Here is a 26597-nt window from a genome sequence, read left to right on the forward strand (position 1 = left end):
ACAAATCTATTAATAAGACTACTCTTAGTACCATGACTGCTATAACCACTACTGCCACCACTCCCCTTCGTTAATGCTCCCTCTGTGCCTGGGACGTTAACTCTTTATTTGATTATCTTACTTAATGCTCACAGTCACCCTGTGAAAGTACCACATGTATTATGTGCATCTTCTGTACGTGGAAACTTGAAACTTGGGAGGGCTTAGGTAGCTGACACAAGGTTAGAGCTTTAACTGAATTCAAGTCCCTCTGATTCCAAATCGAATGTAACAAGAATGCTTGTTGGCTAAAGAGAAGAATTGATAGCAGTTGCAAGATTCAAGAGAAGTGGAAATGAATGGAATAAAAGTGTCTTTTCAGTCTTGCGCATGCTCCACGCTGCAGCTGTGGGTAATGACTTTGGTTCCTCACTGGACCTGGACCTCCCTTGGTGCCCTCCCCACCCCCACTCTCCTCCCATAGTATCTGCATAGTTATCTTGGTGCTTCTGTACGTCGACTTCTCTAGGACGTCTGTAACTTTTCAGTTTCTCTTTTCGCGTAAACAAACCTGTACTTTTCCCATTATAACATTTATCACATTATATTGTAATTGCCTGTTTATCTGCCATTGTCTCCCTCCGGATTTTAAGCTCTGAGGACAGGAACTGTGCTCATGTTCATTTGTTCATTGAAGAAACTTTATGAAGTGCCTATTTGTGCCTGTGCCCTGAAAACGAAGTCATTGAAAAACTAACAGAAAGTTGAATAAATATTTACCAGTTCTTTGAAAGCACAGCTTTCTAAACTCTAAAGCTTAGAAACCAAATAGAAAAAGCACAAAAAGGTGCTAGAGAGAAAAAATAGAAGTAAACTAAAAAGAGAAACTATAGTCTGCAGGAAAAAAATATGATAAAATGTTTATTACATAAAGAACAAATAAAATGGTAGGAAGAAATTTTGAACCTAAAAGAAGAGTAAGAAATGCTTTGAACCAAGTAATAATCTGCTTAGTTTTCCAAGTCGGAAACCTGGATTTTATCCTTGTTTACTGTCCTTTGTTCCCAACTCCTAACCAATCACTGAGACCTGACAGCCTACCTCATTTCAGCTGTGTCCCTCCGTATCCACGGCCTTCAGAGTAAAGTCTAAACTTAGCACGATCGTATTCAAGTCCCTCGATAGTCTGTTTCTGTTCCCTCCAGCCTCGTGTCAGTCAGCCCCTCGCTGTGCTCTCTGCCCTGGGTGTTCTGAACTGCTTTGGGTTCCCAGAACACGCCAGGGCTTTATATGCTCAGTCCCTGGCCTGGAACCCCCTTCCCCACCGTTCTATAACTTAATCTTCCACATCTATTTCTGTTCTAATAGGAAGCATTACTTTTAAATATTTTAATTGATTATGTACTAGCCTCTGCAGATCCTTTTGTCCTGGTCTGATACACCAAGGGACAGCCAGAGGCTCCCTCACTGACGGCCGTGTGTTTGCTTGGAGGTACAGTGTCAGGTACATTCAGGTGCTCTGCTCCATCTCCAGCCACAGCTGCGTTTCCTCTGCTGTTTTAAGCCTAGACCAGCCCTACGGGAATTTCCTCGGCGAGAGCTGGGCTCTGCTGGGTGAGGCTGTTCCTGCAGGAGTGGTGCTGGTCTGGGTCCCTGATGACCCTTTCTTGGGGCATAACTTGTGACCTGATAGTGACACTCAGTTAGACCTTTCTTACCTGGTTCAGGACGCTGAGGAGCAAGTTTCTACCTATTCTTGAATTTAGACAAAGGTAGCAAACCTACACATCTCTAAAAAAATGTTTTTGTTGTTTCTTTAGATATTACTTTTTCTTATTTACTGTAGTCTGTCTTCTGAGAAAAGGGTCCCAAAGCTTGATGTAACTTGCTTAAGAAGTATTATTAGCTGGTTATAAGCTCCATCTCTCCCTACAAGAGAAGCTTATGGGCTGCTTTGCTATCCAAAGACAGAAGGACCTAGGGTGGAAGGTGGTCTTCCAAGAATGGTTCTCACCCTGGGAACTTGTACTTTAAAAAGAGAGTTTTTTATACCCATCTGAATCCTCATGTCCCTTCCAAAGGTAGTGTTCATTGCTCTCCAAGCTCTCTGAGGCTCTGTCGACGTCCAGGATGTGTAACTTGCATTTACCACAAAGATTTAAAGGAATCAGTTAGCTCAGGCTTATTAAACAGATTAAGAGGAACAGGTTGATGGTTCTTAGGTGTAGTAATGTTAAAGTTGGCGTGAAATAAAACTTTAGTAATTAGGAGACCGTATTGTAACTAGGGCATTAACATATTTTCCCACAAAATTTTTTTAGTTTCAGTAATGCTTTTATCCTGGCAATGAAAGGGCCCTTCACGAATCCAAACTTCCCTAAAGATGGTGGTGCTGTGCTCTGTGCAGACGGCTGACGGGCTTGGCCCCTGGAAGCGCTGTTAGAGTTGCTGGAGGATTTCACCATCCTCCCACCTGCCAGTGTGACCTCATCTAGACTGATTCAGCCTGTGCAGTAGTAGTTGTTAAGAATAGAAGGGGCTGGCCCGGTGGCGTAGTGGTTAAGGTCAAATGCTCCACTTCAGCAGCCCACCATTTGCTGGTTTGGATCCTGGGTGCGGACCTATGCACTGCTCATCAAGCCGTGCTGTGGCAGCATCCCTCATACAACATTGAGGAGGATTGGAACATATGTTAGCTCAGGGACAGTCTTCCTCAAGCAAAAAGAGGAAGATTGGCAACAAATGTTAGTTCAGGGCCAATCTTACTAACCAAAACAAAAAAAAGAATAGAAAAAATGTTGTCAACAGAAGGCTAATCCATCTCCCAGGCCTCACACAATATTTTCAGTCTCGTGTTGTAAAAGATGAGACGTGAAAGATGTTCCTTAATATTGTTTGTATTTGAAATGCTTTTTAAAGGGAATTTTAGAGACCCCGGAAGTAATTTTGGCCTGACAATGTTTACAAGATGCTGATTTTCGATTGAAAAGAATTTGAAGGGTGTGGTCTACAGCCTGGCAGGGGCGTGTGTACTGGTGGAAGCACTGGCGTTTACCTGGCTGTGTCTGTCACCCTGTCTGAGCTAGTGTCCACACACTCGTGTATCTGATTTTACTTGTGTGGAGAAGAATCAAGATCAGAGAGGACTGGGATCACATGTCTTCAATCAGACAAAAGTTACTGGTATTTGGATAAAAAGCTGGAATTCTTTTTTTTGAGGAAGATTAGCCCTGAGCTAACTGCTGCCAATCCTCCTCTTTTTGCTGAGGAAGACTGGCCCTGAGCTAACATCCATGCCCATCTTCCTCTCCTTTATACGTGGGATGCCTACCACAGCATGGCTTGACAAGCAGTGCCATGTCCACACCTGGGGTCCTAACCGGCGAACCCCGGGCCTCCGAGAAGCGGAACGGGTGCACTTAACCGCTGCGCCACCGGGCTGGCCCCAAACGCTGGAATTCTTAGTGTTTAGTAAGTTGCTTTTGCTCCACATTCCTCAACCTGTTTTCTCTCTCTTTTGTTTAAATCATATGCCGTCTTTTGGATATACATAAAAAAAAAAACTTGCACCCTTTTCAATCCTTGGAACAAATCACCCTAATTTTGATTTCTTTTTTTTTTCTGAACTATCACTTCTATCCCAGAAATTCTGAAATGATTCCATGAAGGAAGCACGCCATTCACGCTAACCCCAGTTGAAAGTGCAAATGTACTTTATGTGAAGGAATTATTCCTCCTCAATTGTTATAATTGTGACTAAAGCAACTGAAGTGAAAAGTCACATGATTTAAGCAGAAAAAAGGATGCAGAATTATTTGGAATTTATTAACAGCATGAATTATGTGTGCCAATAGAGGAGGAAAAGAAAGAGGGAAATACATCAAAATGAAAATAGTGACAGTATTAGAATGGTGTGATTATGGATATACTGTTCTCTTTTCAAAATTGTACTTGATGGCATTTTTAAAACAAAAACTTGTTTTAAAGTATATTTTGTATAAGTATCAAATTGTACCCTTAATAATTATCTGATAGTATATCAAGAAATTCTCAAAGTGATTTTTAAATCATTCATTTTGTTGCGATTCAGCCAAATAACCTTAATGGTTCTTTTCCTAGATTTTAAAATTATGTTTAAGAATAAGTAAAAATGCTAACATATAGTATAAGTAGTTTTTTTACTATCTTTGGAACATTTCTTTTTTCATAAAAATCTTAATCTTGATTAGGAATACTGTGGTATTGACTTTTTTCTTTTTGGGAGAAATATAATTGTGTTCAAAAGTCTGGGCATATCTAAATAGCAAGAGTAGAAATGGTAATTTGAACAGCAAAATGTAAACTAGAAGTTCAGAGAGACAGTGTTCAAAATATACTGACTGTCTGCAGCCTACATTCCTGGTGATTCAGAGGAAAGACCAGCGTTTATCTTGTCGTTGAAGCCATGTGCTGTGTGTGCAGGAGGGAAGTGCATACTGGTCAGAGGTCAGAAGCAGAATGGATGAGGTTTGAAGGGAAGGTTTATTGTGGGGTGTTCGTAACTCCCTGGCCTCACGGGAGATGTTGTTGTCTCTAGTAGATTTGGTGGAAACTTGGGCAGACCTGGAACTGTGACATCATGTGCCAGCTGGGGAAGTTAACAAGAAGCTGTGGCCATATATAGACCTCTCTGTGCTGGGCCAAGAGGTAGAGTGATAAGAAACGTAGACCTTGACCAAGTCAGTGCACTGGAGGCACTGACTGGAGTGAGCACCTTGGAAACTTCAGTCTGAAGAGGCTCTGGGTGTGAAAGGTCTAGAAATCGTGCCATGAGCCAAACAGTGAAAGGAGCCAGTGATGTTTAATGTGAGGCAGGAAAGGGCTAAAAGGGTCTGACAAACACCTTGAAAGTCCAAAGGTTAGTTGGTGCACGTGAAGCAGCATGTTTTCTGTGGACCTGTGGGGCACTGAACTGTGTAGAGCTGGGGGAGATGGGCTAGCATCACGCCAGGAAGATTTTCTTATTGCTGGAGCTTCCTCCAATGCAGCGTGGGGGTGAGTTCTGGATGCCCACAGGTGGGGTGCTGCAGGGGCTCCACGCCGTGTGGTCAGCCTCTAAGCCGCCTTCCAGGCTTGTGTGTGAGAAGCCTCTGCTTAATCCCCACCAGTGGACTGGAGCTTGTGTGGCATCCCATCGCCCTGGCCCTTACATCGGCTTCTCAGCTGAGGGCAGCACAGTTGTTTCCTTTGCTTCCTTTCCTTCGTTGTTTCTAAGCTCAGGTCCAGTCGTAGAATGCTGACTAACTGTCACTGCCCCTTTCTCCTATGTCACCTTCCCCTAAAACAGGTGGCTCCCTTTCCATGCCCTCCTCAATCTTTACCTTAACCCAAAAGCACAAAATGGCACTTGTATATGTTTCTTCATCTGTTCTGAAATGTTGTCTGCCCTTACTCTGGATGTGAGGTTCAGTGTGACCCCTCCATCTCTCTCTCAGGCATTCTGTCTGTTCTCATCTGCTCGAAGACAAATACGCACCCTGTAGAGTCTTATGCAGTCTTCAGCCAGGAGCCTGAAGTGGAGACGGGGCAGGGCCGGGAGGTGGGAGTTGGGGGGGGGGCTGATGTTTTCTTCTAAACTCCGGGTGATGTGGAAGGTGGCTTAGGGTCACGTGCTCCATAGGAACATCAACTTTTAAGTCTTTAAATTCCCTTTACCCAAATGCAAGTAGATTTAGTAAAAAGGACTATTTTATTAGAGACTTAGCAAATTAATATATTTTAAAAACTAAGAGTTAGAAATAATTAGTATTTTCAGACACATGTGTCTGGACATAATTATTTCTGTAGTCAAAGTAGGTATGTGTTAGTCCAGTTTGTTGTAACAGGATTTGTACATTTGGAATACAAAAACTAGCAGAATTTCTCCATTTTTAACAGTAACTAAATAGTATCCAGTAAACAAGTATAACATTTTTAAGTGTTTTTCCTCTGTCACATATATATTGGATTGATACTGTTATTTTTCTCATGTAAATTCAGAATTTATCATCTTTTATTGACCCTCTGGATCTTTTCTTCCCTGCAGGAATAGGAGGCCTTCAAGACTTTGTGCTGAAGTCTGCAACGCTGTGCAGCTCACCGTGCTGCCCGCCATTTATACCACTCAGCTTTGAAGCCACCCCTATTGTGAGGGTTGCTGTTGAACCGAAACACCCAAGTAAGGTGACCTTTTTTAAAGCATATGGTGTTCATCACACTTTTTCACTGTGTGCATTTAGTAATTGGTTCTTCACCGTTTGCCTCAGCAGTAGACTGTGCATCTTCATGCAGGTGCAAAATAGTAGTCTTTGCAGCTGTGACGCCATACAGACAGCCAGCTCTCCCAAGACCTTGTCTTGGGAACCTTGGTTTTAGGAGTATGGTGCCCCTTCTCTCCAGGGAGACTGTGTTCTTCATGGCAGGACAGGCTCGTCTCTGCATCCTGCACAGCCCTGGCAAAGGTTGTGTCTCAGCAGAGCTCGTGCGTCATGTGACTGGTCCTTACAACCTTGTCCTAAGCACCTTGGTTAGGAATCCCTCATCTGCCTCGTGCTTCTGGGTTTGCTAGATGCTATGGACACGGAGCATCTCCTGTCTGTCTCCTGCCCTCCCCCTGGCTGTGTGATGCTCATGTAGGCCAGACCGTGGAATAACTCATCCCTGGTCTGGTCTGTGCCATGTGCCTGACCAGTCCTCATCAACTCTTATATTTTGCTTCCCGTGACTGTCGCTAACCCCTTATTCCCCATGTCTTTGCTGTTCCCAGTGCTTAGTGGTTGTCAGTGAAGAATTTCCAGGCTGTGCTTTCAGGGAACCAGAGAACAAATGGGTAAAATGGTAGTTTTCTGTTGAGGTATATGATGGCCTCATTGCCTCTGCATCTCTCTATCCCTCTTGTCTCCAGAGCTGGAGTCTTCTGAAAGCTCATCTCTGCCTCCAGGTTTTTTTTTTCCTTTGGTGAGGAAGACTGTCCCTGAGCTAACATCCATACCAGTCTTCCTCTATTTTGTATGTGGGATGCTGCCACAGCATAGCTTGATAAGCAGTGCGTAGATCTGTGCCCAGGATCTGAACTCGTGAACCCTGGGCTGCCGAAGCAGAGTGTGCAAACTTAACCACTGTGCTACTGGGCCGGCCCCTGCCTCCAGTTCTAAGACATATTCTTAGCCATTGAGGGTCCCTGGGACCCAAGAGCAGATGCTTGGAGGACTGCTTCTGACCTCTGGGCCCAGTCTTAGCAAATAACCATCTGTCTGCCTTGGGCCTCAGAGACACTCTTGCTGGGCTGTCGTTGGGGCTGACAGGGCCGTGGTTGCTGCATGGATTGACGCCATCCTCTGTAATACCTGCTTCTTCTCTGGGCTTGTCCAGATCCTGGCTCTTTTATTAATGTTATGATAGATTACAACCTTGTGAGATTTCAGTTGTACATTTTTGTTAGTCATGTTGTGGGTACACCACTTCCCCCTTTGTGCCCTCCCCCCACCCCCCCTTTTCCCTGGTAACCACTGATCAGTAGATCCTGGCTCTTTATTGTTTGTTCTTGTCTTCTGCCTGCTGGGCTGGCTCTGGCCATTGTCAACTGCCTCCAGCCCTAAGGAGCACATACAACACAAGGACACTCACTTTTATTTAAGTTGCGACATTTGAGTCTGGCAATGGTGGTTTATTCTTAGGTGTTTCTAGTATTTGTTTATATCTTATTTCTTACTTAATTTTTTTCTGTTCCATTTGTATCTAAATGTTTTAAATAGAGATTAAAGAAATAATTGACAGTTTAACCCATAATGTTTTACTAGAAATTTATAAATTTTTAAAGTCTGTGTGACGGTTGTGTGCTGTTCTGTGCTGTTATCCAACCAAGCAAGCCTGGCCCCAAACGGCAGCGACCCTGCCCCGGCTGTGTGAGGCCAGGGGTGCCGGTGCCCTGCGCACTGCCTCTGCCAGACGGATGCTCAGTAAGACCAGCTTTCTTTCCATAAATGAAGTATCCAGCAAGTAGGACTGTTTAGGGTTATTCATCCAGATGCCAAAGTTTATTTCTTCTTATGTGTATCGTTAGATTTGTCTGAACTTTGTAAAAAGTAAACTAAAATGATTAGAAGGGGCACTCAGTTTTCTTCATAATTTTAAAAGAACTGTTGCTCCTTTTTCCCGTTAGGTATATTTTTGCTGCATTTACCCTGCATGTTCTTGACTGTGTCAGTGAGGTACCCCATTCTGCATTTCTGGGTCTGCATTTTAACCTCATTGTTTGTCTTCTCGGTGTCATTGCAGTGTCGACATCTTGTTTTACATGTGGGGCGCCTGGGAATACTTGTCTTCGTGCTTTCCTCACTCCTGTGAGCCCTCAGACATGACTGTCTGTCTGCTCTTCGCCCTGCTTCCTGTGCCCATCCTTACTTTGGGGCTGTAGCTCCTCCCCATGGGTTACGTGTCTGATTGCTGTTGGGATGTCCCACCCTCTTGTTCCTAGACTTTCCAGTAATACTGCCCCCAGGAAGCACTGGGCAGATGCATTGTTTATTTCTAAACAGAACATGTGTCCCCAGGTCCTCTTTTCTTTCTCATACTGATGCTCCTCTCAGCCCCACACAGAGTGAAGCCCCACTCGCAGTCTTCCCTCAGGCTTCTGTGCATCCCACATGTGGCTCCTGCTGCTGATCTGTGAGGGTGCTGAGACCATCACAGAGTGAGGGCGCTGTGGTTGTCTGCCTGCAGGCTTCAAATCTAGTGACTGTGGCCATGAGCACAAGCTCCTTAGCTTCTCTATACCTGTTTCCTCATCTGTAAATGAGAATAGTAATCATCCATGTCTCTTAGTTAATGAGTTCATATATGTAAAGTGCTTGTCTGTCATATTGTTAGCGCTATAAAGTGTTAGTTATCGTTAGAAAAGCTTCATTTCAAAAAATACGTAGCTGTGAAAAAATAACTGGTCATGGAAGAGATATGGATAATCAACTTTTATAACATATATTGACAACCCCTGATTGCAGAAAGCTCCTGTGGTTTTGTTTGTTTGGTATCTTGAAAACCAGGCATGGGGGAATTGCTGAGTCCTCCTTCCAGTGTGGAAGTGAAACAAGACTGCGTAAAAATGCCTTCAAAGCTAAGGTCTCTGCTAGGTCGACACAAGAGGATTCCTCTGACCTGTTGGAGTGAATAGTGGCCACAGAGTCTATGGAAAGGGGTGAAAAAGCAGCCACACCCATCCATGCCCTCAACTCCCATGACCTGTAGGGCAACAGCTGTGATATTCCAAGAGCCCCTGCAAAATGGGATGCAGAGGTGCCGTGGCTCCTGCGGGAGCAGCTGGTCATGTGGTCCAGCTGTCACCCAAGGGCAGCGTTCCTCTCAAGCTCGCAGTTCTGTCAAGCAGTTTCATAAATAATCAGTTTAAACGTGGGGCTCTGGTTCAGTTTCTTGAATTGAGTATCATATTAAACGCTGCTCTTGCTTGTTTGTTCATTGTATAGGTTCTGTTTGGGGAAGAGTTCTGTTACATTTCTAGGTATATAGTATGTACATTTGTAATAAGATTGAGGTGGAGTCACAAGTATGATGATGGCAGTTTATATATTTGCTGAGTATTTGAAGAAGTGCTATAGATCAGCTTTGGGGTCTTGAGGATAAGCTTGTAAGTGTCTCATGTTAGCTCTCTGTACAAATAAATTACTAGAAGGTAGTTTGCTTCATGTCGCTGAATTATTTGGAAGAAAAATAAGCCATTATTTTAAGAGTTGATTTTATTGTACTTTTCCCTTCACTGGCCACAGACATCATCTTTAGATTGTATTTAATCAGTATTTCATTTTGTTAACCTAGGTGAAATGCCTCAGCTCGTCAGAGGAATGAAGCTGTTAAACCAAGCGGATCCCTGCGTCCAGGTTTTAATTCAGGAGACAGGAGAGCACGTCTTGGTCACAGCAGGGGAAGTCCATCTTCAGCGATGCCTGGATGATTTAAGAGAAAGGTTAGGAGGCGATGGAGATGGGGAAGTGATAGCTCCCAGATCAGTGGGCTGTGTTAGTGTTTCCTAAACTGGTTGAACTTAGAATGTGGTTTGTTTCTGTAGAAAAAGGAAATGTCCTCAGCTCCAACAGGAGCTGTTATCATGTTGTTGGATCATAGGTTTAATTTCTAATAACTCACAAATAGCATTCACTTCTGTTTGAATAATTTTGCGTTTTTAGCTTGAGTCATAAAATATTTTCATTTTACTTTAAATATATACACACACGCACAGTATATCAGGACAAGAAAATAGCATCATGTTTTGTAAACTTAGACGCTGATTTGGACAGACTTCTTTGCTGATGAATGTGGTCTCTACAGTGTTTATATTTCTCCATCATGGTGATATGTAAGTGCCGTAAAGCAGGCATCCCAAATCACTTTTTGTAAATAACATTTTTCCTCTTTGTTCCAAAGGCAATGTATGTTTATTGTAGCAATTAGGAAAATACAGAAGAAAACAAAGAATCATTCGGTTACCTGCAGAGACAGCCACCATTACACTTGGCTTCATAAATGCCTGGTCTCTTTGATGCAAGGTCTTTAAGCACAGCTCTGAGTAATTGGTTAGGATAAACTCCTACAGGTATTGTTGCTGGCTCAAAAGGTGGCATATATTGCTGGCATAAGAAAGACTCTTCCACGGGCTGGCTCCGTGGCCGAGTGGTTAAGTTTGTGCGCTCTGCTGCGGAGGCCCAGGGTTCAGATTCTGGGCGCGGACATGGCACTGTCCGTCAGGCCACGTTGAGGCGGTGTCCCACATCCCACAACTAGAAGGACCTGCAGCTAAGATATACAGCTGTGTACAGGGGGGGTTTGGGGAGATAAAGCAGAAAAAAAACAAAAAAAGACTCTTCCAGTTTACACTGTAACTAGCAAGAAGTATTTGAAAGTGTTTTCCCAGCCTTCACCAATTCTATATATTATCATTTTTTTAAAACTTTATCAATCTGGAAGACAAAAGGTATTCATTGTTAATATACATTTTCTGTGCTTACTGATGATATTGAAACTTTTTAATTATGTGTTTATTGGCCGTGTGTTTTTGTTGTTGGATGAACTGCCCTGTAATGTCCTTCCTTCCCTTTATTTTTAAATTTTCTGGGACTATAATAATCGTAGCTAAAATAATAATTATAAACGATCAACATAATTCTGTACTAGATATTACATGCCAGTCACTGTGTTAAACACTATTTGTCTCATTTAATCCTTGTAACAACCCAGTGAAGTTGGTAGTAGTCGTAGTAACAGTCCTGTCACGCCTCTGCCCGCGAGGCTGCCAGACTGGGCAGGAGGAGCTGCTGCGGCGCCTCCCTTCAGGGTTTGTAGAAACTCGCGCCGCGTCGGGAGGTGCTTTTTTCTGTTCTTCGGGGTGAAGCGGTGCTGTGGCTTTTCCTCTTGGCGTGTTTTATAGCTGAAGTTAGTATAGACTTGGAGGTGGGCCTTCTGTGTCTGTCACGCTTGTTGCCGTTTTCTAGGAATTTCTGAAGGCTCTGCTGTTGCTTACAGAATAATGCTAATTGGATAAATTGTAAGACATAATGTATAAAATAACCTAATTCTCAGAGTTTTTAAAAAAACGATTGAAATGTTATTTTTTGAGGTCTTTGAGCTAAATTACTTTCTCTCTTTTCACACTCTTTGCTACCAAATTAAAATCCATGTTAAATAACCTCACGTTTCTCAGGCCGTTAACTCCACTTTGAAAATAATACTTTTTGGTACTTAGAATTATGTTTCAAATAATCTTCCCCCTTAAACCTAAAAACTAATTTTAATTGAATTACTTATCTGTATCTTTGTTTAGTCTTTTTTCATGTTTATCTCATGGTTTTTATTATGAGTGCTTTTTAGTATCAGGAGAAAAAAGTTATATAATAAGAGAAATTAGTTTTCCAGAAATGCGTGCCCTTAACATGGCGTTAAAATATTTTAATAAATCAATTTATTCTGGAAACCACTCTATGTAAACCTTTTTCAGAAAATATCCATATCCAAATACCTAAAAATAATTTAGACATAGATTGAGGACAGTAAAAGCAATAACACACCTGCTTTTCAAGAAATTTATACTGCCTTAATAAGATACTTCACGAATTCTGAAGTATTTGTTAACTGCTTTTCCTCAACATTCCAATTTCTGAAAGTGGTAACACCTCCCTCCAAGAGCAAACGAAACGAAAAACCAGTTTCCTTTGCTCTGTGGCCTGGTGTGATGGAGAATAACCTCAGCTCAGGATTCTGTCAGAACTCAGCGAGGTCACCCAGAGCCCAGGTAGGGAGAAATCTCCCTGTTCCCCTCGTCTGGGCAGTCAGCAGGAAGTCAGCTAGACTGAGCGGGGAGGGTAGCGGACAGTTCCGCAGGCCCGTCAGGCCATACTTTATGCTGTGCTGTTCTGGAAGCCAGAGGGAGCAGAGTCAAGTCGTGCTGACCAAAGGCCACTGCACCTCAAGTCCCAGTGTCACGTAGAGTGTAGGGCCCCTGATGTGCTGGGTTTGGGGCAGCTTCTCCTGGGCCAGGAAACGTGAGAGAAGATTACCAGCAGTTCCATACCAATACATTTTAAAGGAAATGAGGAAATTCCTGGAAAAATCTGACTTAAGAAGAAATAGAAGACCTGATAGTCCTGTAACTATCGAAGGAACTCAGTGTTGGAGTAACATTAAAAATAGCAATCAGTGTAAATTTACCGGATTAATAGAAAAAAGGAGAGAAATCACCTCGCTAGACAAAGGAAAAAGCATTTATAAAATGCAGCTCCATGGATGATCACAGTTCTTAGCCATCTGGGAATAGAAGGAGATTTCCTTATATTGATATCAGTATCTTCAGAATAGCTATGGCAAACACGTACTGATAAACTTTTTGAAAGCTTTCCTTTGAGATCAAAAATAAGACAAGGGTACCCCTCTTACAAGTTTTATTTAACATTGTACTGTAGATCTTGGGCAGCATTATAAAGAATAAAAAATAGAAGATAGAAGAATTGAAAAGGAAAAATTAAAACTGTCGTCAGTTGCAGATGATATGATTATGTAACTAATAATGCAAAGAGATCTATAGACACTGGGATTTGTAAGTAAATGCAGCAAGGTCGCCATATTCAGGATTAATGCGCAGAATCTATTGTATCTTTATATATCACTAATAAACAAAATGAAAATTATTATTATTATTTTTTTTTTTACAACTTTCTTTAAGGGTTTATTTTCCTCCCATCATTTCTTTTTATTTTTTTTATTTTTTTATTTTTTTTAAATTTTTTTTATTTTTTTTATTAATGTTATGATAGATTACAACCTTGTGAGATTTCAGTTGTACATTTTTGTTAGTCATGTTGTGGGTATACCACTTCCCCCTCCGTACCCTCCCCCCACCCCCCCTTTTCCCTGGTAACCACCGATCAGATCTCCTTCTCAATATACTGATTTCCACCTATGAGTGGAGTCATATAGAGTTCGTCTTTCTCTGACTGACTTATTTCGCTTAACATAATGCCCTCGAGGTCCATCCACGTTGTTGTGAATGGGCCAATTTCGTCTTTTTTTATGGCTGAGTAGTATTCCATTGTGTATATATACCACATCTTCTTTATCCAGTCATCAGTTTCTGGGCATATAGGCTGGTTCCACGTCTTGGCTATTGTAAATAATGCTGCGATGAACATAGGGGTGCAACGGACTCTTGAGATATCTGATATCAGGTTCTTAGGATAGATACCCAGTAATGGGATGGCTGGGTCATAGGGTATTTCTATTTTTAACTTTTTGAGAAATCTCCATACTGTTTTCCATAGTGGCTGTACCAGTTTGCATTCCCACCAACAGTGTATGAGGGTTCCTCTTTCTCCACAACCTCTCCAACATTTGTCGTTCTTGGTTTTGGATGTTTTTGCCAATCTAACGGGGGTAAGGTGATATCTTAGTGTAGTTTTGATTTGCATTTTCCTGATGATTAGCGATGATGAAAAATGAAAATTATTTTAAGGTTACCGTTTACAGTAACAACAAAAATATCAAATACCTAGGACTAAAAATGCATTCATATTTATAGGCCTTCTAAGCAAAAACTATGAAATATAAAAAAGGTATATACCATCTTCATAATTTGAAAAACTCATTATTATAATGATGTCACTTTTCCCCAAACTGATTCTGCATTCAAAGCAATCCCAGAAAAAATCTCGTTAACTTTATGTTTATTTGTTTTGGGAACTTGACAAGTTGATTCTAAAATTTGTGTGGAAATGCAAAGGGCCAATAATAGCCAAAATCTTTTAAAAACAAGATGGAAGTTCTTACTGTACTGGAAATCAAAACTTATTTAAAGGTACAGTGGTTAATTATGTGATGGTGACACATGGACAGACAGATCAGTGAGCTGGCATAGAGAGTCCTGCGGAGTAACGTGGAAAGGGTGGACTTTCCAACAAATGGTGCTGGCCAGTTGCATATCCATGTAGAAAAAATGCAACCTGACCTACCCTCGTGCCGTACAAATCCAGGTGGACTGTGGATTAAGGTGTAAAAGGCAAAACTATGAAGTGCCTGAAAGATAGTGTAGGAGAGTATCTTCAAGACCTCGGGATAGGGAAAAGCTTCTTAAAATAAAGCATCAGTGACAAAGTAAAGGTTTGACCATCAGAAGACACTTAAAAGAGTAAGAAAGTAAGCCACAGGGTTAGAGAAGACCTCTGTGATGCACACTCTAGACAAGGAGCATACAGCCCCTGTATGTAAAGAATTCCTACAAGTAAGTGGGGAAGGTGACAATCCCCTAGAAAAGGGGACCAAGACTGGAACAGGTCTTCACAAAAGAGAAGTCTAAAGACATTAAGCATATGAAAAGATATTGAACTTATTAGTAGTTATTAGTAATTATTATTAGTATTTAGTAATTATTATTAGTATTTAGTATTAGTATTTAGTATTAGGGTATTAGTAATTAGTAATTAATGAAATGTAAATTAAAGCCAAAGTGAGGTGCCTCTGCATACCCACCAGAGTGGCTGAAATTTTCAAAAGCCACAATATCAAATGGCGGCAAAGACGCGGAGCAGTAGGACTTGCCTGCACGGCGAGTGGAGTGGTAGCCACGCAGCTGCTTTGCAGTGTTGTCCAGTGTCCTCTGCTGGGGGGATGGGCACTTCTTCTGGTGGCAGATCTGCCATTTCTGCTCCATGTGTGCTTAACACAAAGCTGGACAAATGTGCATCAGGAATATTCATGGACACAGCAATTTTAATAGCCCCAAACTGGAAACAACTCAAACCACAAAATAGGTAAATAAATAACTTATGATATGATCATGCCATGGACTTGTACAGCATTGCCTCAGTGGACAAGCCAGCTCTGCAAACATGGCTGACTCTCAGCATCTTGTTGAGCAGAAGAAGCCAACTGAAGAAAAATTGTTTGATTTTGTTTATACGACGTCCAAACAGCAGGCCAGGATGAACTGTAGAGATAGGGGTGACATGTTTAGGTGGTAAAAAGAATTCAAAAAAGGGGGTGACAGTAACATTCAGGATAGCAATTGCCCTCGTGGGACTGGGAGCAGGCTTGATGGTCCTTCTGAGGTACGGCAAGGCTGTTTCTCAACTCGGGTGGCGGCGGCTCACATGGCCATTGGCTTTGTGGTGAACCATAGGTCAGTGGGCTTTTGTGTACTGGTCTATGTGACACTTAAATTTCACAATTATGCTTACATTAAGAACAGGTATAAAATTCTAGAGTTTTTTAGATCTCGTAGGACAGAACCTGCCTTTAATATATAAGCTTTTGTTCAGCTTCTGCAGACATTTTCAGGATGTATTACGTACAGGAATGGGAGACCAGGCCCTAGAACCTGTCAGAGTTGTCAGCATCCAAATCTCCAGATGGTGACGCTCAGACGTGGCAGGAGGCCACAGGACACGCCAGTGTGGTCTGAGCCTGCTGCCTTCTTCCTGAAGTCCTGATGGGCTCTACAGCGCCAGGATTGGAAGGACCTTGGCCCTGAGGCACTTGGCTGGTGTGATGCCATGCACACTTCCACGGGAGGAGTGGTTTTAATTAATCTTATCAGTGATTGCTACAGGAGACTTCTTGGGAACCTCAGAAATTTGAAGGACTAATAGGACTGAAAGCCCTTTGACCTTAAAATGCAATGAAAAGAGGACAGTGTCATAGATGTGTTCACTCTCATGGTTTCAATAGCTGTGCAGTTGGTTTTCTTGAATGTTCTAAGTATATGAACATTTTTTTTAAATGATAATTTTAAAGATATTTTCCTAGTCCTAAGATTTCAAATACTTTTCTTTTTTAAAAATCAGGAATGGATATTAAATTTTGTTGAATGTCAATTTAGCTCTTTTTTTCTTGGTGAGGAAGATTGGCCCTGAGCTAACATCTGTTGCCAATCTTCCTGGTTTTTTTCCCCTCCCCAAGCCCGCAGTACGTAGTTGTATATCCTAGTTGTAGGTCATTCTAGTTCTTCTCTGTGGGATGCTCCCACAACACAGCCTGATGAGCAGCTTGTCGATCTGTGCCCAGGATCCAAACCAATGAACCCCAGGCTGCCAAAGCGGAACACATGAACCTAACCACTACACCACTGGGCCAGCCTCTCAATTTAGCATTTTTCAAGATGATAACATAGATTACTTTGACATTTTTAAATGCGATATGTTATTTTAAGACATCTCCTAATACAAATCAGTTTTTATAACCTGTGATAAAAGCTACTTGGTGTTGTGGTAAATTATTCCTTTAATATGTTTAATTTGATTTTTCAGTGTAGCATAATGGGTAAGAGCATGGATTCTGAGGTCAGACTGAGGCTTGAATTCTAGCTTCTCCACTTGCTAGCTGTGTGACGTTGGAGAAGTTACTTGATCTTTCTCACCTGATTTTCTCCTCAGCAGAGTGAGGATAATAATATACCTGCTAAAGAAATAATATGTGTAAAACATGTAGCACAATGCTTCATATGTAATAAGTGGTTAATAAAAAATACACACATATTTACTTTTTTTCATTATTATTATTTTTTTTTAGAACAACTTTATTTATTTTTTTTCCTTTTTCTCCCCAAAGCCCCCCAGTACATAGTTGCGTATTCTTCGTTGTGGGTTCTTCTAGTTGTGGCATGTGGGACACTGCCTCAGCGTGGTCTGATGAGCAGTGCCATGTCCGCGCCCAGGATTCGAACTAACGAAACACTGGGCCGCCTGCAGCGGAGCACGCGAACTTAACCACTCGGCCACGGGGCCAGCCCCTTTTTTTTCATTATTTTATCGTAGGTTTTTATATCTGAATTCTTAGGTAAAATTGAATTACAGTTTTGTCCATGTATGCTGTTTTTCTCAGGTTTGAGTATCAAAGTAATTGTAAAATAATAAAATGTCAGGTAGACATCCATCTTATTGTATATTCTGCAGCTATATGTAGCCCTGAAGTAAGCCAGTCCTTGAAAGTGAGCAAATTCATTGGCAAACCAAAACCTTTCTTGGAAGGAATTTTTTCCCCACAACATTTTTGTCTTTTTCCACACATTGTGATCTGTTTAGGTTCTATATTCTAAAATCAATTTTGGTAACATATTATTTTTAGAAAACCATCCATTTATTGAGTTTTCAAATTTATCAACAAGTATAAAATCAGGTAAACCAAATAGCCACCCCACACCCACAAAATGTAGAAAGCAGAAAAAAATCTAGAATTAAATGTAAGTATTTCAAAAACTTTTACTTTTAGTATTTGGTTCCCTTATTGAATAACATTTCCCAGGGAAAAGCATTGTTCCAGGATCCCAAAACTTCATATAACATATACATGTACACACACAGATACAGTATATGTGTGTACATACATACATGTACGAACATTTATACATACGTAAATGTTCCACAATGCCAGTAGCAGACACAGACGAGACCCAGCTTTAGTATTACCTGGGAATGAGGTAGGCAGACAGTAAGAAAAAAAGATTGCATGGTGTCATTGTCATCAGAATCAATCCATGCCAGTTTGCAGAATCTGCCCTCTGTGAGCTAATAGCTCATTTGGAAGAAAATGAGCATGAAACTAAACTTGAGAGCATGTGAAACAGAGGCCAGACTGAGGTTCAAGACCTGTGCCCTCCATTACGGGAGCCACTAGCCACATGTGGCTGTTTAAAACTAAATTAAAGTTGAGTAAAATTAAAAATTTAGTTCCTCAGCCACACTAGCCACATTTCAAATGTTCAGTAGCTATGTGTGGCCATTTAAATTTAATTAAAGGTAAAATTTTATTTCCCCAGTTGTACTAGCCACATTTCAAATGCTCAGTAGTCACGTTTGAGGTGAATATCTTCGTCATTGCGGAAAGTTCTTTTGGAAGGTGCTGGTCTGGACAAACTCCCGGGTCGCTGGGCCTTGCTGTGAGCCTCGTTACCCAAGCCGGACACACGTCAGGGTTTGCCTGGATGTCCTGAAGTTCTGTGATTCTTCGTCTGTTTAGAGTTACAGTCATTGAGCTTTTCTTCTCCAGACTCTTAAATCAGCAAATATTATTTTAAAGAAATTGATATGTCAAATTTTACTAAAACATTTATTTTCCATTGAAAACATTGTTATCTAAATGCGTGGTTTATTTATTTTGAGAATGAACAAAGCAGTGAAATTCTAATACATGCAAAGAGCTCCCTGAAGGTATGTTCCCATTAGCAGTAGTCTTCTAAATCTGGAATGGAAGCAGTTTTTGAATTCTGATATAATGTAAATTACTGATCTTTCATAGTAAAATAATTTTTACATTTCTGTGTTTTTGCAGAATCTTCATTGCGTAATATTTCTATCTGGGAGTTTTGATGCCATTTTGATTATAACCTTCTGTTATTTCTCTTGAATTTGTCTGTAGGTTTGCAAAGATTCAAATCAGTGTATCTGAACCCATTATTCCATTCAGAGAAACAATCACAAAACCCCCAAAAGTTGACATGGTCAATGAAGAAATAGGCAGACAACAGAAAGTTGCGGTCATACACCAAACAAAAGAAGATCAAAGCAAGGTTCCTGAAGGAGTCCCAGTCGACTCTGATGGACTGGTCACCATCACAACTCCCAATAAGCTCGCCACACTCCACGTTCGAGCTGTGCCCCTTCCAGAAGAAGTCACGCAGATTCTGGAAGAAAATAGTGATTTGATTCGTTCTATGGAGCAGTTGACATCGTCTTTGAATGAGGGTAAAAATACTCACATGATTCACCAGAAGATCCAAGAGAAAATTTGGGAATTCAAAGGAAAACTAGAGCAGCATCTAACAGGAAGAAAGTGGAGGAACACTGTTGACCGAATCTGGTCATTTGGCCCAAGAAAATGTGGGCCAAACATATTAGTAAATAAAAGTGAAGACTTTCAGAGCTCAGTCTGGACAGGCGCAGCTGGCAAGGCTTCAAAAGAAGCCAGTAGATACCGAGATTTGGGCAATAGCATCGTGAGTGGCTTCCAGCTGGCAACGCTCTCTGGCCCCATGTGTGAGGAGCCTCTCATGGGCGTCTGTTTTGTTCTGGAAAAATGGGACCTGAGTAAATTTGAGGAACAAGGAGCAAGTGATAAGCGGACTCAAGAGCAAAGTGATCTGGAGCAAGAGGGACAGGGAGAAGGTGAAAACCAACAGCCACAAAGTGGCTGCTCGGAGCCCCTTGAGAAGAGGGCTTCCCCAAAGGGAGAGCCTGCCCTCGCTGACTGCTACGGACCCTTTTCGGGACAGCTGATCGCCGCCATGAAGGAAGCATGTCGCTACGCCCTGCAGGTGAAGCCACAGCGTCTCATGGCGGCCATGTATACCTGCGACATCATGGCCACCGGTGATGTGCTCGGTAAGGAGGGAGGGGACCGGCAGTGAGACCTCGCCCCAGCAACGGAGTCCTAGGGCAAAAACTGAAACTCCTGTGGCCTTTTTTTTTTGCAGAAGCTATATCATCTAATTTACTAAGGAACTAAGATCTTTGAAAGCCCAGAGGCCTTAAGTATTAAAATCCTGAGGGGTGGGGGGCATCTGACTACTATTGATCCTGTCTTTTGCAACAAACAGACCCTTTTCTGTAAAGAAAGTTCTGCCATATGAGGTTTAAACTGTCTGCTTATGTTACCGTCCAAACCCGCACAGCATTCTTTCCTCAAGTGAGTGGGCGTATCTGTCCTTCTGAACAGGATCCAAGAGCCAGGCGACGCTCTCGTGCTCCTGACGCAAAAGGGCTTCTGGGAATTCTGGGTCCTTTCTGAAGAAGAGAATTATTTGGGGCCTTTTTCATTGCTAACCATTATATTAAATCCGACTCCCGGTTTTCCTGTCGTTGGAAGGTCCTTGGGGATCTCAGGAGAGATGGGGCGCTGGCTCTTAGTGGCTGTTTGACTTTGACAGGTGTTTACTTCCCTGAGACTTACTTTCTTCATCTATAGAAAGGAAGATGATAATTGTCTGGAGGTTGTGAAGATGAGCCTCAGAACACAATGTAGGGCCTAGAACGGTGCCTGGCGCACAATAGTTCTCACCCTCTTGAGATCATGGAACGGTTTCACTGGTGAGGGTAGAAAGGGGAATCGAGCACCGGATGAGAGTGGACCAAATTGTTAGGTTTTCTCAAGCACTCAGGTCCTTCAAGTCAGTATGTGGTTATTTTACATTTTTTTTAGTAAGGTTCTTTTGCTGATTAATTCCTAAAGCCAGAAATGTAAATTATTGTCTTTTTGTCTTACCAAAAGAAATTTAGATTTGCCTCACAGTAAGGTTTCTTGAGACTAGTTGGGCGTGCACAGCAGCATCTCAGAAACAGCTGGGTGAGAGAGCGCTCCACACTCTTGGCTACTGTGGGGCTACCTTCAGCCAGCGTGCACTGAGGGTCACGTCTGTGAGTGCATGCAGTGTTGCTCAGCCTTGTGTGAATGCAGCAGGCCTATCCACATCTCATGGAATTAATACGTTGGTTTGAGGAGCACCAGTCTAGACCGTTCCCAGAGGAGAACCTTCTCAATTCAAGGAGGCAGAGGTGGAATTACAGTCAGGGAATCTTGATTCCTTCACACCCTTGAAGACTCAGAGCTCTGCTCCGTTCTCTCCAACCCCGACGGATGCCTGCTCTGTTTGAATCCTCTGTTCACCCACAGCCAGCTCCACAGTTAGACAGCGTCTTTCCTTTGGTGAGCCAAGAGTCTAAGAGTCTTGTCGCCCACCAGTGTCCAGCCATGGTGCCACCATTCGCCCCTCTCTCATGCAGCAGCACTTTATATATTTGGGGACAGCGTTATTTTTCTAGTCTTATATCCTGGAGAAAGCGCTCCAGATTCTTCAGTTATTATTCATGATAGGACTTTTTGTGCCCTTCCCGCATTCCGGTTGCTGTCCTTTGGACGCACTTTATTTGGTCAGCCTCCCCCTTGAGTAAAGCAACGGCATTTGAACACAGCGCCTCAGATGTCCTCTGACCAGTGCAGGACGCAGACGCACTGTCACCTCCCGAACGTGGTACCACGTTCTTTAATGCAGTTTAGCCGCTGCATCTTGTCATTGACTTGTGAAAAGTCAGGATCAGCTCCATTTGTTTTTTTAAATAAGTTATGTCTTCCCCTTTTGTTTCCCAAAAAGCCAAATCCAAATTTCAGTGATTGAAATGATGTAGGCCCACCAGAACTCCTATATTTGTGTATGAGTAAACTGGACCTAAACAATTAATTTTTTCCTTAGGATATATATATTATGTAATAAACATTACGACAATAGTGAAGGAACTTTTTTGGTTTTTTTAATGCTGAGAGAAAGAAGTCCCAACACCATGATCTTAATGCATTGATTCCTTTTTTATTTTTCCTTTAAGATTTTTATTTTTCCTTTTTCTCCCCAAAGCCCCCCGGTACATAGTTGTATATTTTTAGTTGTGGGTCTTCCTAGTTGTGGCATGTGGGATGCCGCCTCAGCATGGCCTGATGAGCGGTGCCATGTCCGTGCCCAGGATTCGAACCGGTGAAACCCTGGGCCGCTGAAGTGGAGCCTGTGATCTTAACCACTCAGCCACGGGGCCGGCCCCTGATCCCTTTTTTTCATGTGAACTTTTCTTCTCTGGTCACACTCAGTAAGCAGTGAATCGCATGTTTTGATGAAGTTAAGGTCCTTTATGCGTAAAGCATTCCCAACTATCGACGTAACCAGCACGTTAGAAGAGGAAATAAGCTTAGGTGGATGGATTTTGTCTTAGAAAGTCCTTGTCATCTCCGGAGGTTTACCTCATGCTTATGTAAGTATGTACAGATCTTTGTATTGTGTTCTTAAAATTCTACAGGAAATTAGCAAGTGGCTTTCTAGTCTGCAGCTTATGGAATCCAGTGTTTTTATCCTCAAAAAATAAACTTATCATTTACCTTTTAGGTGTAGTTTGGCAGCTACCCTGCTACCCATAATTTCTCAAAAGGGCAAATTTGTTTCGGACCGTGAGATATAATTCTGGTCCTGGAGACGAGCTCCTTTAAGAAGGCCAGGTCTTTGCTCATCCGCTTCTCAGCTGTTTCGAACTCAGTGTCTGCTGTGTTTGTTCTGCCTGCTACAGTCCTTACAGAAGAGAACGCAGGTACCTGGGTGCTGAGAACCAACCCTGCTTTCCTGCTGTTCTGTTACCATTACACTGGCTTCTCACTGTAGTAGGTATGTCTCATTCTTATTCCGAAAGTAGTGGAAAAGACTCTCTTGTTGTCGTGAGCTCTGTTATGTTGGTAGACTTAGCTTCTTCTAGTTTTTAACATCCTGGACATGCTGTTGATCTACCCTTAGTTGGGGTCCCCTTCTTCCGTCTGCTGTGTGTGTCCTTTTAAAATGGGAGTTGGAAGATACAACAGAGTGCCTTCCAGGACTCAATAGATTTATTGTGAAGCTCCTGCCGTATTTTGGTGGGCTAGTGTCTCTCCTCCTTTTTTCTCTCATGGGGTTAATTCATGATTGATATTTCAGACTCCTGTTATTCCCGAAAGGAATTTTATCTTAGGGTTTGTTATCCTAAAACCGGGGTGGTTTTGTTTCTTTTCCTTTATGTATGTGAAATGATCCCTCCTGAAGTCCAGGGTCCATCTACATCTATGCCTATCCTTTCCCTCCCTTGGAGTCCCAAGGAACACATATTTCCTCCCCAAATTGCCATCTTTCCTATGTTATCCATTTGGGGTGGCATTTGTCCTTTGCTCTCTGAGAAGACAAATTTTCAGCACAACATGTGAAGCCAGGATCAGCTCTTGGTGATTATCAGACGGAAACTCCCAGCAGACTCTTGAGTCACCTTTGTTGAGTCAACCCTCTGGGCCCATTTTCTCATTTCTATTGAGAAATCACCACCTGGACCCTGCTTGTGACCAGGCAGCCCTAGGACGGTTCCTCGAAACAGCGCTTGCCATCCTGTCCTTTTGTTTTCATCCTGGCACTGTCAGACTCAGCTCTGGCGCTTTCTAGGAAGAGATGCATATCTTAACCCTCAGGGTTATTTGTCCTCTTCTCTCTTAGGAGCAAGGTATGTCTTTGCCTTGTCTTATCCAGGTACAGATCCCACTGTGCTGGGCCTCCTTGACCCCTGGGGGTGGCAGCTGTGTGCATGTGGATCGTTACTGTGCAGTCTCTGTGCCATTGTCGCTGGGCAGCCATCTTAACCCGTTTCTCAGAGACCATGCAGTGATTGTGTGATGGCTGCCACAACCACTGCCTTACAGAGGGCCTATGTTTAGATTTGGTCTAGGATTCTGTTTTCCTGAATTGGTTTGAAGCCCTCTTGCTTAGCTTGGAAAATCTCCTCCCTGAGCTCGTTCTCATTGCTTTGAGGGGCTCTGGTGATGACAGCCAATTTCTAGTGCCCAGGATCCGTCAGGGTGGAAGCTGGTTGCTTCTCGTGTTTTCCTCTTTCTTTCTAAATCACCACTTTTAACTGAAAGAAGTGAAGAGACCTTTATATCTCCAAGGCCTTTTGCTTCCTGCTTGGGTGGCGATCTTCCAAGAAGACTTCAGACTCTGCTGATAGTTACTTTAATTCTCCAAGAGCCGGCACAAGACAAGTGAAAAGACAAGTTCTTTTTTATTTAGCAAAAGTGAATTCCCTTAGTCTCTTTTTAAAACTTAGTTCTTTTTACACAGATTGTTACAAGAAATCATTATATATATGGATAGAATTGCTTATGGTCAAAATGGGAAATTTTGTAGAAAAATACTCCTCTCAAAATCATTTTATCTGGGGAAATAATCCCCAAAAAATGACGCTCTTTACTTGTAATATCGACTTTCCAAAGGTGTGGTTCTATCATTATTTTTTACCCGTGATAAGTGCCTTAAATGGACATCAGAATTGGTTTGTGTTTTTAATTCATTGTCATGTGACTGGTAGATGGTCTCTTTTAATATTTCTTCTTCTAACCTATTAACTCTTTTTATTCTTGCTCGTCATTGTTCTTGTCTCTGGGAATAACTTCACATATAAAAATCTTTTTCTGTTTGACAGTATTAGGCAGAGTTTTAATCACAGCTCCTCTTACTGTAGTTCTTCTGTTTTTATATACAGGAGTAAATGCTTGCATTGTTAGAATGTGTGTGCCTTAATGCATCAGAAACATTCTTAAATAGGTTTCGTTGTTTCCTTTTAAGAACCTTTTCTTATTCTACACTTGGGGTTCTTTTTACATTTCATCAGCATTTCATAATTCAATTTAACAGAAATGTATTAAGTGGTATATGCCACACCATGCTCATTGTGATTCCTTCTTGAGAGATGAGTTAAGGTGACAAAGCTTAATTGTGTAAAACAATTAGAAAGTAAAATACAGTTGAATTTAGTGAATAAACATGGTTTTCCAGTGAAATTTTATAAGAAATTTGGATTAGCAAAATTTGAAACAGGGTGGGTCTTTTGAAAGTGATAGTACTTTGAAATGGGCTTTAATGGAATAATTTTGAGTTCAGCAACTAAGTGTTACATTGGCTTTTTCTGTCCCACACGCTGGAGGCTGCTTTGAGCTCCAAGGAGACTCATTCATAGTTTGCTTTAGAGGAACTTCTGTCGGCATTCTCTCTCTAATCCTGGACACCTGGTTGGTTGAACCCAACTGTAAAACCTTGTGTTTACTGTGCTAGCTTGTGTCTTGTTAAATTTGGGTCCTTACCTAGTTATCCTTGTTCCATCAAAGTATTTATTACTCAGCTGGCTGCACGTGACTGAGGTGTGATGGTGGAACAGACGCCGGTTGAGGGGTACCCAGCATTCACAGTCAGAGGCCACGGAGCAGAAGTGCTGGTTGACGGGGCACACCGATTTCTCAGGGAACAGCAGCAGGTTGAGGGTCTCCGAACGCATCCCAGTGCTGGGAGCGCCTGTCGGGAGAGCCCAGCGCATTTGGAAGGTCGTATTGTAGCTGTTTTCCTTTGTTCGGTGATCCATCACTGTGCCCCAGTTTTAGGATTTAGTTTTAGTGGAATTAAAATTGAATGGCTTAAAAGTTGCATGATTAATTACATTCAGTTTCGGTTACAGTTATTGATCCAAGCCTGCTGGCGGGAAGGAGGTGGTGGAGCTGCTGGCCTCACCCCAGGGCCGTCGGCGGCTGGCCTCTGGCCCCTCAGTCGTGTGCCTCCGTTTACTCGTTCCTCCTGCTGCCCCACCCCGTTGTTGGTATTGACTTCCATAAACCACCTTAAAACTTTTCCTAGAGTAAGGTAGCAGAGTAGATAAAGATTGCTGGTGTCAGCTTTTAGAGTGTTTTTCCCCTCGTATAAATCTCAGGCAAATAATCTATAGCCTAAAGGAGATCATTCATAAAGATAATAATTGTTCTGCTTTTCAGACTGTGCCTACAGTATTGTTTTCAGTTCTGGGTACCACATTCCAAGACGGATGTAAGGAAATCATAGCAGTTCAGATAGGAAAGTTGTCAGGATGGAACAGGAAAGAAAGGTCGTGTCCTAGAAAGATTGGAGGTATTTAGATGGGAGCAGAGAAGGCTGCACAGCTGTCTTTGAATAGCCTAAAGGCTGATCTGTGGAAGAGGGACTAACCTTGTCCCATGTGACAAAAACTAGAACCAACGGTTAGAAACTTCAGGGGAGCAGATAAGGGGCTCAGGAATTATCTGCCAGTTAGGGTGTTCCAGAAGTGGGATGGGCTGCCCTGGGAGGAAGTGAGTTTTGAAGTCTGCAGCAGAGTTTAAATGTGTACTCTGGCAGAGCTTGTTCACCCTCAAGTCCCCTTCTAACCCACTGTTCTGTGACTGAACAGAATGAGCGACAGGGGAAATGACCGTTCAGAACTGGGAGAGTGGAGCTGCTTTTGCCGTAGGTAATGTGCTTTATCTTAGCCATGTTGGGTTTGGAAGGGAGTCAGGCTCCACGGTGCAGCCTCCCTGGCAGGCATCCTCCAGGGATTGGAGGTCGAGTGAGGGGCCTGGCTTAGAAATAGAGTCTCAGCAGCTGCAGGCATGAAATCAATCGTTCAGTCCACAGACCTGAGAAAGGAGTTGGCTCTCTGCACGAAGAGTCTGTTCAGAGAAGGGTGTGGAGCCTCAAAGACTGCTCTTAGGAAGACATTATCCCTTTAATAGTT

At 42.4% G+C, this 26597-nt stretch overlaps 1 protein-coding gene across 3 annotated transcripts in view; it reads left to right on the top strand.

Moving 5' to 3' along the window:
* The window catches only part of EFL1 (elongation factor like GTPase 1), a 115221-nt gene that overhangs the window by 77523 nt on the left and 11101 nt on the right, over positions 1-26597 (top strand). For all 3 annotated transcript variants that reach the window (XM_070617080.1, XM_070617089.1, XM_070617099.1), the window contains 3 exons: positions 6044-6175; positions 9826-9973; positions 18901-19862. In XM_070617080.1, the coding sequence (XP_070473181.1) occupies positions 6044-6175; positions 9826-9973; positions 18901-19862 (1242 nt within the window). The remainder of the gene's footprint in view (positions 1-6043; positions 6176-9825; positions 9974-18900; positions 19863-26597) is intronic.

This window comes from Equus przewalskii, chromosome 1 (assembly GCF_037783145.1).
Source record: "Equus przewalskii isolate Varuska chromosome 1, EquPr2, whole genome shotgun sequence".
Lineage (NCBI taxonomy): Eukaryota > Metazoa > Chordata > Mammalia > Perissodactyla > Equidae > Equus > Equus przewalskii.